This window comes from Pseudorasbora parva, chromosome 9, assembly GCF_024679245.1.
Source record: "Pseudorasbora parva isolate DD20220531a chromosome 9, ASM2467924v1, whole genome shotgun sequence".
Classification (NCBI taxonomy): domain Eukaryota; kingdom Metazoa; phylum Chordata; class Actinopteri; order Cypriniformes; family Gobionidae; genus Pseudorasbora; species Pseudorasbora parva.
The window spans coordinates 16,362,984-16,377,957 of record NC_090180.1 but is presented as its reverse complement, the minus strand read 5'-3'; the positions used below and the strand labels follow the sequence as shown (position 1 = coordinate 16,377,957).

At 34.6% G+C, this 14,974-nt stretch overlaps 1 protein-coding gene across 2 annotated transcripts; it reads right to left on the bottom strand.

The window, feature by feature from the left end:
- Window positions 1–469: 469 nt before the first annotated feature.
- On the bottom strand, window positions 470–14,897 carry prtfdc1b (phosphoribosyl transferase domain containing 1b). Of its 2 annotated transcripts, XM_067454130.1 has the most exons (9): window positions 14,745–14,897; window positions 14,448–14,554; window positions 12,097–12,280; window positions 9,278–9,343; window positions 5,822–5,839; window positions 4,573–4,655; window positions 4,355–4,401; window positions 3,297–3,373; window positions 471–1,296 (listed from the first exon to the last, which is right to left on the bottom strand). In XM_067454130.1, the coding sequence occupies exons 1-9, from the start codon at window positions 14,790–14,792 to the stop codon at window positions 1,249–1,251; spliced, it is 678 nt and encodes a 225-aa protein (XP_067310231.1). In that variant the 5' UTR covers window positions 14,793–14,897; the 3' UTR covers window positions 471–1,248. The 2 variants fall into 2 exon arrangements, with proteins under 2 accessions (XP_067310232.1, XP_067310231.1); XM_067454131.1 differs by lacking the exon at window positions 5,822–5,839 and having other exon boundaries at window positions 470–1,296.
- Between the last annotated feature and the right edge of the window lie 77 nt (window positions 14,898–14,974).

Here is a 14,974-nt window from a genome sequence, read left to right as displayed (position 1 = left end):
AACAAGCTTAAAACACAAATATATTTCAGGAAATGCTTTGTCAAGCAAACATCAAAGTTTTCTGAAGACTAACTACAAATATGACTATGATACTACTGTCATACCTGTTGTGCATGACTTTAGGGTGCTTTCACAGCAGGGACACCTGAAACTAGACATTGCATCTGACAGAAACGCATCACATAATTCACCTGCACTGAACACGAGCAGCAGTCAGACAGGCAAAAGAGGCTGGGCACAGGAAACAATGAACAACAGACGTTGTTACATAACACACACCCAGGCAAACTCTGATCCACTTCACTCAATTGTGTGTGTACAGGTGTGTGTCATGTTTGTGTTGTCTTACTGAAGTATGACTGCAGGTTTCTATAACAACACCAAAGCAAATGAGCCATAAACAGGCATGCTTTCATCTGTATTATCTGACAACGAATGCAAAAAAAGTGATGTACACAAATATTAATGCATAAAATATTTTAATGCTGTTAAATGGAGGTTATAAAATGTATAAAAATTTGAATAAATGTAAACAACAATTGGCCAACAATTTCTTAAGGTGTAGTTCACATATTATAGCTTCTAAAAGACAATTTCTGATGAATAAATGTATTGTTAGAAGTATATTTAATTCACAGTATAAGAAAACAACTTCCCATTATTGAATGGAACACAATTGTAATGATACCCTATTATGAAGGCGTAAACACGAGACACACTGAAGCGCCTCTTAGTCTTAAACGGATAGTTCACCCATAATGTTTAATTCTGTCATCATTTACACTTAAAAAAGGGATGTACAAGTAATTTCCCCCCCTATTTTCTATTAAATCTTGCCTAGTTAAAAATTGTATAACCTAAAATGTTGAAATGGGATAAACTATTGGTTAAAGTAATGGGGAAAAAACATGTTGCTATGACTTATTGATATCCTTTTTTACAGTGTACTCACACTTATGTTGTTCCAAACCCATACAATTTATATTCAACTATCCCTTTATTGACTAAATTGCAAGCTAACATACAGAATGCTAAGAGTAGTATGTTAGTATGCTGTTTCTGCAGTCCATAGTATGTATAGCTTATACAGTGTGATATTTAGTAAGGTGTAACCCAGTACTCTATTTCTATCAGTTAAACCGGTTTATATTGAAGTCAAGGAGGAGGATCGTTTTAGGAGATTCATGGACCCCTTCCATCCCCCTGAGTCAGCATTCAGGCACTCATGCAAGAGTGAGATCATCACCTTCAGATCTTGTATTTCTGTTTCCCTGTGTCACTGATCACACAGATGTGCTGTGAGAGGGGGAAGAGAAAGATCATAGTAAGCCTTTTAAGGGGAACACCACAAAGTACACAAATCACAAGTGTAAATTACACAAAGATAGCTAAAATGTTCATTATCCATTAACAAGGCTCTCAGCAGATTTTGAAACGGACATAAATGAAGAGCTGTCACTGTTTACAGGCGAAGCTGGTCTTCAAATGCCCAAATATCACTACTAACTGAAACATCTTCAAAAATGACTGATTTTAACACTCTTCACAGAGAGCAATTCTGTGTCACACAGAACACACTCCTTACATGAAGACTGATTCCAACTGAGTTTGGTTAAAGTCAGTTTAAGGCAAGTAATTTCATGTGGCAGCCATCTTTGAAATGCCTCTCTGGCAGCTATTTCAGTCATGTAAGTGACTCTTTTAATGGGGAAACATCAAATTCTCCAAAGCTGTTTACCAAGCTTACAATTAAATTTCATATTTAAAAGCGCAGATAAAATCTGACACAACAATTTCATAAATGTTGTTTCTAAACATTCAAATCATGACAAAACACTGGACTTTTTCAGGATGAACCAGCCAATGCACATGCAGTCATAAGAGCGCGTCTCAGAACACTGACTGTTTCTATAGCAACTAGAGCTTCTAAAGGCAGCTGCAGTGACGTGATGACTTTACTGATTGGTGATTGTCTTAAAAGGGGAGGACTTATTCTGTGCACCATCCTTGTATATCTAAAGTATTTGGTTGGGAGTTACCATGTTGCTAAGCTAATGATGCTTCAATAAGCATAAAAATACGAAATATCAAACTTTGGGTTTTGATAAAAAGAAGAATAGAGAAAATAAAATAATGTATCACACATTAGCATGTTCACAGTCCTTTGATGTCAGTTACTGGTTAAATCACAAGCAGTTAAGCAAATAAAATATATATTTTTAGAAAGTACTTTATTTAAACTGACTTATTTCGACTAATATTGTATTTAATTTTACATTTTCTGATTTAATTACACTACCTTTTAAAGGTTTGGGTAAGTAAGTTTTTTAAAAAAAGTTAATACTTTATTAAAACAAAATTAAAGACTTTCATATTGTTACAAACGATTTATATTTAAAATAAATGCTGTTCTTTTAATCTTTATAATGTGAAGCTGCACAACTGTTTTATACATTGATAATAATAAGAATTGTTTCTTGAGCAGCAAATCATCATGATCAGAATGATTTCTGAAGGACATTGAAGACCCGAGTAATAATGCTGAAAATTTTGTTTTGCCATCACAGGAATAAATTACATTTTAAAATATTTAAATAGAAAATGTAAGTTTAGTTAGGTTTTAATGTATTTTTGAACAAATAAATGCAGTCTGGGTGAGCATAAGAGACTTCCATCAAAAACCTTTTCCTGCAAAATGCGGTCTAGGTAGGCAGCTAACAGGATTGAGATTTCGGAACGGCGCTGCTGTCTATGATGTATGCATGTGAGAGATACATACTAGATTGCTGGATAATTGAGTTGAACAGCTCGGGGCATTCTCTGAAGTGGGTGTCATTTTTCACAACAGCTCACTTACCCCTAGCAACCAGCCCTCCAAATGGAGACAAATGGACAACTGTGCAGCTGCAGAGAGACTTTCTTCCTAATTCTCACAGTGCTAATGCTGTCTGTCATTTCACGCTTTGGGTAGACATTACAGGCTTGGTTCAGCAATACGTCACAGCAGCTCAAGCAAACTCATTTAAGCTTCAAAGAGAAGTGCTGTGCATTTCTAGATATGCTGATCTCACACCAGTTGTCACTTCTAGACTTTGGAATATGTAGACATATAGATTGAGTGCTTCATCTGGGGAGATTCTCACAATAAGCTTTTAAAAAGCTCTTTGCCAGAAGTGGCAAACTGTATTTTACAACACATTTTATAAACTGAATTAACATATCAGCATGTCAATTCTAGTCAATGTAACATTTAACACCATTTAAATGTTGGCAAATATTGATGAAGGGGCTCTTACGTTGAGATCTCTGAAGTATTCGTTGTAATCCAAGGCATACCCAACTACAAAACGATTGGAGATCTCAAATCCAACATCTGGAATAAATAGCACATATAAAAGAAAGGGAAATGTTAATCTGTGTTAATGATATTTAGATTTTTCAAACTAATTTGTGTGGGTCATGCAGCAAAGGTCATAACCCTGTAAAGCCTGACATATGAAATAATATTCAAATTAGGGTTATAAGCGATTAATCGGATCCAAAATAAAAGTTTGTGTTTATATGCGTGTGCACTGTTGTTTCTGTATGTTTGAATGCACAATGATACATGGATATATTTAAGAAATATTTGCATCAGAAATATTACTGTGCATGTATGCATGTAAAATTTATATTATATAGAAATATTCATATTTTATATAGAAATATAACTAATTGTTTTTAAATATATTCATGCATGTGTGTGTATTTATAAATGCATAATAATTATACACAGTACACACACATATTTTATGTATACACAAACTTTTATTTTGGGTGTGATTTATCGTTTACAGCCCTAATTCAAAAATAACAACTTTTAGACAAAATCTTAAAAAGATTTAATAAGTCAGGCTTTTATGGCTCATATTTTGTGTGATATAGGAAAATATGGAGCTCATACTCAAGGAGGAAAACAACACCCAAACTGGGCAAAAATATGCAATTTGATGCAGTTGTTGACATTTATATGGGCAAAAAGTAAAATGGAATTCTGATTATATTGTTAACAATGTAACAGTTTCTATTATGTTTACCATATGAATTTCAGTAAAGATTAAAAAAAACTACAACTTAAAAGTGGACATTTTTACAATTATACCAAAAGGCCTTTTACTTGCTAAAAAGTTTGTCAATCAGCTGACAAAAGGCATATGCAGTACATTGTGCACAGCATGATCTTCAAGTTGATCATTTAGAGGCCGTAGAATTTTGTACAACAAATATATGATACAGTAGGCTTGATAGGGTTAAAAGTACATTATAAACACAAAATTGCATTAGCCACTATACAGAGTTTCTAATCATCACTTACAGTTTGGTAGATAACCTGTCCCACTGGGCACCCTTTTCACCAGCAATCTTCGACAGATATAAAACAAGCCCCCCAAAAACACTCAATAAGTATAGATATATAAACACATCAGCACATACACACACACAGCCCTACTTTACAGACTAGGTAAAGAAGGTGACTACAAAAGCATAGCTCAGGCCTGTACAACTAATCTATTAGTCTGTGGACTGACTCACCCAGCTACTTTTATCATTTTGGGCCTGAAGGCTTCAACGTGATCCAGCAGAGTCTTCATGGTCTTCCCAGTGTCCACGATGGCCTGTGGGAAGGAGGAGGACACTGAGATGAAGGCAAATACAGACGGCTGTCACACACCATCAGCTTAACAAGTACACTCAACAGAACTTAAGAAGTCTTGGCTTTGCATTTAATCATCACACCTCAGAGGCACAAAATAAACACTAAAATGCTTGAGTTCATATTGTAAAATGTTTTATCAAACATTACTGTAGTCCATATCATCTATAAGATAAGTCACACAAAAATACAATCATTGATATAATTGCCAAAGGTTGGTGTAGTATTTTTTTTCTAAAAATATATATTATATTATTATTATATTTAATGTTGTTAAAAAGTTTGGGGTTCATAAGTTTTTTTTTTTAAATGTTTATGAAAGTCTCTCAGGCTCACCAAGACTGCATTTACTTGATCAAACGCACAGCAAAAACAATAATATTGTGAAATATTATTACAATTTAAAACAACAGTTTTCCATTTCAATATATTTCATAATGTAGAATAACCATTTCTTCTTATTTTCATTGTTTAAACAATATTGTTGCTGCTTAATTTGTGGAAACTGTGATATATATTTTTTTTAGGAATTATTCATGAATATAAAGTTGAAAAGAATAGCATTTATTTGAAATAGAAATATTTTGTAACATTGCAAAAGTGTTCTGTCCCTTTTAATAAATTGAATGCACCCTTGCTGAATAACAGTATTTACTGCTTTTTTAAAAACAAAAAACAAAACAAAAATCACACTGACCTTGCATTATATTACAGAATTATTATACATGCAAATATAATACATTTAATGGTCCCATTTAAGTGTATAAGCTGTTTTTTTAATGAAATATTAACGTTTTCAAACTTTTCTTTAGCCGTTTCAGACTGTAAACAAAGAAAATTATATGTATTTTATCAAGTAAATGTATTTATGCATTATTGAATGCAAAAAGTTTGCAAAAATGACAATTAAGACAAACAAAATAAATAATCATCTAAGTCACATGGAATGAATGCAGCGTTTTTTTGTTTTGTTTTGTTTTTTGCTTGGATAAATACAAGGACAGGGCAGAAAGCAGAGAAATGTGCTATAAAGCATCTGAAAGGCCTCTATTTATTTGAAAGGATATTAAAGCGATTGAGGGAGTGATTTTATCCAGACAGACAGAGCTCATCTCACAGCAGACATACCTCCACAATCAGGACGTTCTTCAGTTCATGTAAAGAGACAGACAGGAGATGCATGACTGAATACGCTGAACGCTCATATCAACATCACAGCATTCAGAAACTCACAAAAACAGAACAGCAAATAGAGCAAACAATACTAAGACTGCTTAGGTTACAATAAGGGTGGGACAAAGGTCATAATGTATTACAGTTAATGAGAATCAAAACTAAAAATAATAGGAATTACAAAACAAAACCTGGAAGTAAATCATCTGGATACATTGTACTAATGAGAATTTGAGGGAATATGTAATCCTTTTAAATATAATTTAATTTGCGGTAAAATGTGACTCGTTTGCATGGAATTTATCTTTGAGCTTTTTTTAACAATGTGATTAACAGCAATGAACAAATTTTGTATAAAATGTGTTTATTATTTTGCAGACCACCAAACAAACTACAGTGAGTATTTTCCAGCATGCATATTTCCAAGATTTCCAAACATAGTGGTTTCATATTCATGAGTAAATAAAAAGACAAAAGATCTTTTACTGAAGATCTCTGTCTATATCACAGACTCACACACTGTATCACAATCCTGAGCTCTACTGGGAAATCCAATTACATGAGCAACTGAGCAGATCAATCCTCTTACTGAAGAATTAGACATCATAAACCTTTGACAAACTGTAACACCTCAGTCACGTCAATCCCAAGAGCGCAAACACACTCCCACATTCAGAGTTATAGCAGAATCAGTTACCAGGAACTGAAGTAAAAAAGAAATTATTAAATGAATGGTTACATTTAGGTTCATTATAATTATAGATAAGAAATGTGGGAAAAAAAGGACACCATTAAACAAAATTAGTGCAATTACCCAGAGAAAAAGATCATTATTTTAAAAAGGTTTTAAATTTTAATGAATGGACAAAATGGATAATGACTTGATAATATAAGGGAAAAAATACAGAAAACAGTGTGTGTGTGTGTGTGTGTGTGTGTGTGTGTGTGTGTGTGTGTGTGTGTGTTTATGTGTCAAGGGTAACTCAAGTTTTTAAACGACCTAAGTAACATTACTTTTAAATTTACAACAAAATATCACAAGTAACAAATTTACTTTGTTTTCCCATTGACTGACACCTCTCCTGTCTCCATGTTGAGTGCAGGTATTGTGTACATTGTATAAACATGATGGTTATTGTTTTTGTTGCTGACCTTTGATTAATTAGTTGAAACATACTAATATGCAAAAAATATTTTAGTTTAACCTCACAGTTGTGTTTTATTTTATTATTGCTTAAAGCTACACTATGTAACTTTTCTGTCCGCTAGAAGGCGCCTATTTAAAACAAAAGGCGTAGTTTGATGGCGCCAAGTTTGAGCGCAGTATCTCACAGCCGGTGGAAAAGAATCGGAATAGGACTCGGACAGCAATCATGTCCATGGATGTGGTTATTAACGTTACTGTAGTATGAAGCAGAGCAGGACCGAGTGTTGAGGAAGCTGAGCAAGGAGGCTGGAGCGATTGTTACGCAACACACGGCTTTGAAGCAGCGAGACTTTTATTATGACGGGACACAGTCGCTGGCGCCATTTCCGCTTTTCGGGTCATGAGGTAATGCAGCTTTGTTATTCATATTATATACATTTAAGTGTGTTTAAAATTATGTTCTGACATTGTTCCCTCAGCAGCTGCTGTGACACGCAATTGACAGGCGACTCCTTCAGATGTCCGGGCTCCTTGGTTAAAATAGCAATTTTCTCACAATTTACAAACAGTTGGAAACATTTGGGATATTTTAAGAACTCAACTGAACAAAATGTATAACACTGGCCTTGTGGTTTTTGGATATTTACTGCAAAAATCCTACACAGTGCACCTTTAAGGGTGCTTCTCAAACGAAAGGCTGCATCCTAGTGAGGCGGAGTCCTCCTCAGCATTAAATGCTAGAATGAGACAGACTAGTAAGTGCACATGGCTAAGTCACACAAGCCCCCTTTCCCTATGGTCACGGCACAAAGGTACTATTAAAACTTAATTTTAGAAAAATAACTTTGTATTCAATTTTTTAAAATTTTAATACAGGGAATGACAACCGTCTGTGGTCTCCCAGTGGCTTACATTATTGACAGTTTAGTTAGATTAATTTACATCAAAAACATTATTTTTGTCTTACATTTCATAATGAACTCAGACAAGCTCAGTGCAGACATGTTTTTTGAGACCTAATGACATGGCAGTTGAGCTGAGATATGCAGCCTTACTAGGATGCAGTATTCCATTTGAGAAACCCTCAAAGGGCGTGAGGAACAAGGAGCGAGGAAGCTTCCTGAGGAGTCATGTATTCTTCCCTCACATCCTAAGGGGGTGGAGCTAAGACAAGGAAAGGATGCAAGGAAAGGAAACAAGGGTGCACAAATAAGAAATGAGAAGCACCCAAAGAGTGTTGAAATTCTTCTCCTGCATCCGGTTTTCTGCTATTTAGAATGGCAGCAAAGCTAAAAGGTTTGAGCTGCGCCCTCTACTTAATCAGAGCCTCATCTCCCATTCCCTTTAAAAGCCAGTTGAATTTTTACCATGTCGATTCGCTATTTACCATTTGCGAGTGGAAAGACTGAACACTTCTCCAGAGAGGAATCCTTTTATTTTAAAAGGGTTACTTCAGCGATTTAGCATATGGCTTTGTATCAGTAGAAACCCAGGAGTATATTGTATTGATCGTGCTGGATCATTTGATCGAATCAAATGATCCAGTAATCCAGTAGCACTGGCTTTGGGAGTGGCCTCGTAGGGCAGCAAAGCAAGTGCATTCTGGGAGTTGTTGTCTTTCATCCCCATGAGACAAAAATACATTTTCTGTCTTTTCTCAGTCTAGAAGGCACCAAATGTTTCACCATATTTCACATTTCTACTACCTTAATGGCCCAGCTTACATACAAAGCTTAATGCTAAATCACTGAAGTAACCCTTTAATGTTTAAAAATGTTTGTGTGCTGCTGCATGTCCTGTGTGCGTAATACGCAGAATGTAAGCATGTTGTGCACACATCTATAGGAGCATATTACTAACTAATATTACTAACACTAAAATGTTTAGTTGTTTTGCTTTTTAATTGGCACTTTATTATGTTTAACGTTATATTATATTTAACTCAAACTCAAGTTTGTTTGGATGGTGGAAAACAAATAGCAAATACGGAAATTATTTGAATGTGTATGTTATAAAAGCATGTAACTTTTGCATGTTTTCCTTGTGAACCTTTTACTTTTTAAACATTGTATTTCAGAGAAAAATATTTGTCTGTTTTGACCGTTTACCTTTAAAATTTTAAACAAAAGGTGAAACTCAAGAGAAGAAGAAATATCACAGATAAAAAACTTGGAAGTAAATCATTTAGATACATAGTACTGAGAATTTGAGGGAATGTATGCAATCGTTTTAAATATTGTTAAATGTGTGTTTTAATATTTTACCTTTCCACTCAGCACAGACAGGTTCTCTGCTCCTTCTATGTGGAGATCTGGAGTGGACTGGTCATTCTGGTTGAACACAAATCAAGATGAAGACAAGTTAAACACTATTAGTGACATAATTCATTTTATATACTGAAAAAGTAACAAAAAATAATAATAATACAAAGGAAAAAATAATATTTAGTACATATTTCTGGAACCAATGTGTCATGGAAAGATTTGTGTTATCTATTTCAAATGAGCCAAGCCTAGACATTAAACTCATTTAGTGTCATAACTATTATTATTTAATGACTAAGTTCTCCTAGATCCATCTGGGTTTAAAAACCATAAGCATTGGTTAAAACATTTCAGCAATGCTGAGAAAAATGCCTTAAAGATCATATGGGAAATCCACTGACGAACAACCGCATGACAAATATAAAGCCATGACGCCCTCTGTTGACTAAAAACATACAATGCAGTCAACATTCACCAACAAAAATCCAATTGTATTAGTCAGAATAGCAGAGCTTGAGAGATAAACACCACTGACAGTGAATTATCCCTTTAATCTCCTGTATATCATGTTTTATATTATTTTACCTATATAATTATTTTACCATTTTAATCTAGAGCTTAAGATACTTAAGTGACTAGCAGCTATATTATTAATTCTATATTAAAGGTCCACTATGTAGGATTATTGCAGTAAATACCCAAAAACCACAAGGCCAGTGTTATACATTTTGTTCAGGTGAGTTCTACAATATCTTAAATGTTTCCAACTATTTGCAAATTGGTAGAAAATTCCTATTTTAACCAAGGAGAGAGAGTTGCCTGTCAATGTGTCATTTCCAAGTTATCCTTGGTTTCCACTTTATTCTTAGCAGTGTGAAACAAGTGTCGCAGCAGCTGCTGAGCGAACACACAGAGTAACGTCATAACATCATTTTAAACACACTTAAATGTATCTAATATGATAAACAGATCTGTGTTACCTCATACGCATAACCGGAAAAGCGGAAATGGTGTCGGCGATTGTGTCCCGTGTGAGCTGAAGACCACATGTCCCAAGATTCTGAGCTCATACACTATTATATATATATATATATATATATATATATATATATATATATATATATAATAAATTCTATTCTTTTGAACAAATAATTGTGATTTAAAAAAGGGTATTATTATGGCTTCCACAAAAATATCTTATTTTTTACTAAAATATTAAACAGCAGCATAACTCTTTTGATGTGACACTGAAGACTGCAGTAATGGTAACTTTGCCACTACAGGAATAAATTAGAAATAGAAAATAGCTAACTTGTGATAATATTTCACAATTTGACCATTTTTACAGCATTTTACTTCTGCAAAGAAAAGCAGAGAGCATGAAATAAACAAATTTTTTTGTTTTTGTTTTTTAATCATACCGATGCCAAACGTTTTAAATGCTAGAACAGGTTGGTTTAGTTTTTCTTTTATGCCTGTCTTCACTCAGCAATTTACATGCATGACGTCCATGATTCATCAGCACTGTGAAGCCATGCTCAGATAATCATAAACAAAGTGGCATTTGTAAAAGCAAATATTTGTGTCTGTGCATGTGTGAAATAAACTTGTGATTCATCATGTGATTCAGGCTGTTTCATGGCTGTTTTAGCCTGTAAAATATTTAGGAAAATCACTTTAAATTAGCTCAGTGCTCAGTAAAAATGGAAAAACAGCATCAAGAACATAAAACTCCTAGGCCCAGATTTACTAAACAGGGCATATTAACATGTGAGTGCAATTCCATAAGCACAGATGGAAGTGGAAAGTTCTGCGCATGATCTGCTGACGACACGCAAATAAAGAACACAGAAGCAGCTAGATCATTTCCATGATGACCAACGCAATCGAACAAGACCAGCGCAAATTAGCGTCTGGTTTAAGACATAAGGCTTGTTTGAGATCCATTGGCGCTACACAGACTGATCAGCATATGACATCAATGTACCGCGAGGATGATTGCAGAGCAAACTACTCCTTATGCTTTTATATCTCTCGCGGTACTCTCTTCCCATAAATTTAGCATCAGAAAGGGAAACTCCTTAGCCTGGATGCCAGCCGAACTTAGCCCCGCCCACAACATTTGAGGTTGGGAAGTTCGGTCTGGACTTGATCAATTGTGGAGCAACTATGCCCAAACTATGTTCTGCTTTGGATCAATCGAATTGTCAGTGCAGTGTCAGTGTGTGTGTGATGGACAGATAATGTAACGTAATCATCCACATCACCAAAGAGCGTTTGGGTTGAATATGTTCTAATCCTAAACGGAGAACTTGTACATATATGCATTCACCTTTACTATTTCTCTCAAAAATTATGATTGTGTTGGTAAGTACTTCGTGTATTCTAAAATTATTTTTACAACACTGGCAAATCTTCTTCTACTTCTTCCAGTGTGTGTGCAGTTGAGTTCTGTTGACAACTATGCGTCGCTTACATGCGTAACTTACTCCGTTGCTCTGATTGGATGTACGTCTATCCAATTGAGTGCAGAGGCATTTTCATTCTTGGTTCGGTTGATACGCGCCCCATAATCTCAGCCCACTGGAGCAGTATCAAACTCATATTCTGATTAGAATCTGAGTATGACGATATCAGGCTAAAAACACCTACAAATGAATATGTAATAATGTCAACCGCAAAAATAACCCTGACCCATATTTTCAGCACTTTTTTTTCCACTGCATGTCTTAAGTAAATCCTGACAGTAGTTTTTTAATGGAAAAAGAGGGTCTGAGCTGGTGCAAGCTGTTAGTAAATCTTGCCCTAATTGTGCTCACCAGGTAGCTCTTGAGACGTATGAAGTCCACTCTCATAGGAAGGGTCTTGCTGGAGTTTCGGGACAGGACTTTGATGCAATCTACCAAGTCAGCGCAGAACTGATAACCTCCTTTCAGCACACACAGCACCACAATGTCATGATCGCCAAGATCTTCCATGATATTTCTTGCCAGTCTCTCTATCCTGAAAAACAACAACAACAAAAAACAATGACAGCACAACAAAGTCGAATTATCCATTTTAATCCAAAAATATTTGTTTTTCATATTGAATTCTTCATTAAATTAAAAAAAATTAAAACAATATCATGTACATGCTTCCCAGGCAAATATGGTCAAAAAATCTTTAAGGTTCCCAATTGTAAATGTACTACCATAATTAAGAACCATGCCTAAACAACAAAACATACATTTGTAAGAACACATAGTTCCCAATAGGGCTCAGCGATATTGAAGAAAAATGCGATATGCAATATCATTAAATATAATACGATATTCAATATGCAATAGGATATTGCTATTAGTGTGTAAAATCTATTTCAATTATATATATTTTTTAAATATTTAAAAACTGAGAATGAACCATTTGTTTTTCACATTCTTTCTGGGGCAGTGTGTTAGCAAAACGTTATGTTAAAAAACATTAGTGTGTGTATTTGGTAGTTCGAGTGTTTAACCAGGCACAAAACAGAACTGAAGAGATCACATGCTTTCAGAGAGGCGCTTGTGCACACATTTTGGTCTGTGTCAGACAGATGACAGCATGAGACTGCAAGGAGTTGTTTTTCGCAAGTTATTACGTATAATAACTCTTTTTATCATCAAGCAAGTCACATAAGTAACAGTAGTCGTGTTATCCCAGTCTATTCTCTGATATATGCCGACCTAAAACCTACACTTTTCATAATGTTGAAGTAGCCTATTAAAATCATTCAGATATTGCATTCCATTGCGATATGCATTTCGTGATATGCACATTTCCGATATTTTGATATATTACACAGCCCTAGTTCCCAACATGACTATTAAGAGTAATAAATGCTCCGACTGCTTATATATTTTTTGGTGAGATTTCCAGTACAAAGACATTTTTCCAACAGAACGAGTATTGGTACTAACAGGACTCAAATAAAAATTATGTATAAATGTCTACTGATACAGTAGGATCTTACATACTGCATATTCAATATAGTTATGATCATTTAAGATGGGTATCAAATTCTGATAGAAATCCTGCACACAGTGCACACAACACTGTTTTGTTTCATTTCACTAGTAAAACTATAAAATTGACACGCTAACAAGGCATATATATATATTATATAATATAAATGTTTATCCAAAGTCAGTGTAGTGTAATTGTAGTGTAATTAATTACATAATAAACCACCATGCAAATTAATTGTCATTAATCTCACAAAAGTAAAGGCACCAATTCATTGCATCATTCACATGTATCTATTTCCCATGCAATTTTAGCAAACATTTGCTAGCATACAAATAAAAATGTTAATCTAAAAACTTTTAGTACATCCATTTTAGTTTAAGAAACAGATTTCAGTATAAACTAGTGCTGTCAAATTGAACATAAACTATTGCAAATATATAATGTATTATATACAACAAGTTTGTATATATATTTTATATATAACAAGTATACAACACACACACGTGTGTATACTGTACACATATTAACAAACTTGTTTGATGCGATCAAACGATTAGACAGCACTAGTATAAACTTAAATAGTAAAACCAAAATGTATTCAGACACTTTCAACATTTTCTCACATTATCACAGTTTATTCCCTATAGTTTTGAAAATAGTAATAAAATATGGCAGGAACTCTGTAGTTAAACTGTGTCAGAACAAATAATGTCAGATAACTTTGATAGAAAGAAATGTAATGGATTGCAACCAAACAATCAGCAATTATACAATTAGATAATACCAATTTAGGTCAAACAATGACAAAAGCAATGCTTCATTTTGTTCAGTCTGTGGTGTAAAGCGTCGTATTAGCATTTAAAGAAAAAAAGACTTAAGCAAACCATGGTCAGGTCAAAGTGTCTGAATAATTTTGGTCCCAAATATTTATCAGTTTTACTGGTGGTGCACTATATGAATAATAATTCTGTATGTCGTCACTGTTTACTTTATTTTGTTATCCCCACTAGTAAAAAATATATATCTGATGTCTGAATATTTGTTTTGTTTTGACTATAGATATATAATCGCTGTTGTTTATATAGTTTGTTTGTTTTTTGTCCAAACAAATTTGGACTACATGTTGTATGTCATCGCCTTATCGATAAGTGTCTAAATGGCGCCTTAATTACATTTCCAGTACCTGTCCATGATAACTCCATGCGGGATGTAGACACAGTCCAGATCCTCGGAGTAATGCTCGGGATAGGTGAAAAGATCCAGCGGGTACCCAGGCCAGTTGTCTGAGATCTATTAAACACAGTTGAGCTGAGGCAAATGCATTTTTTCCTTACGTTTTACAAAGTTTCAGCAGCGTGTTAGCTAATTTCACAGTATGGTTACAAAGTTTCAAATGAAGTTAAAATGCGTGCAGCTTCGGCTGGTTTTACACTACAAAGGCACAAGATGAGTTACAGAATTTCTTTACAAGCGCACAAACCACAATTCCTCTATCCGTGTCTGTTTCTTTGCCTTCCCATCCTGCCATGTTGGAGTTCTTCAGCTCGTTGACGAACAACTACAACAACACACGAATGAATTGCACTTTTTTTTTTTTCGCGTCCACATGAGTATTGTCGATGACGTCATCGGTCACTCACAGAGTGGGTGTTACCGATGGCGGCGTTTGGTGTGTGGGACGGTTGTGGGTGCAAGAGAAAAAGTCTGCGT

What these genes read in the sequence shown, in the direction of transcription:
- prtfdc1b (XM_067454130.1), bottom strand. Translation starts at nt 14,792, where the DNA reads ATGGCAGGATGGGAAGGCAAAGAAACAGACACGGATAGAGGAATTGTG. An exon ending in CATGGAGTTATCATGGACAG is followed by an intron (nt 12,281 to 14,447) that starts GTACTGGAAATG and finishes GTTGTTTTTCAG; the next exon opens with GATAGAGAGACTGGCAAGAA. An exon ending in AAAATGATAAAAGTAGCTGG is followed by an intron (nt 4,402 to 4,572) that starts GTGAGTCAGTCC and finishes TATCTGTCGAAG; the next exon opens with ATTGCTGGTGAAAAGGGTGC.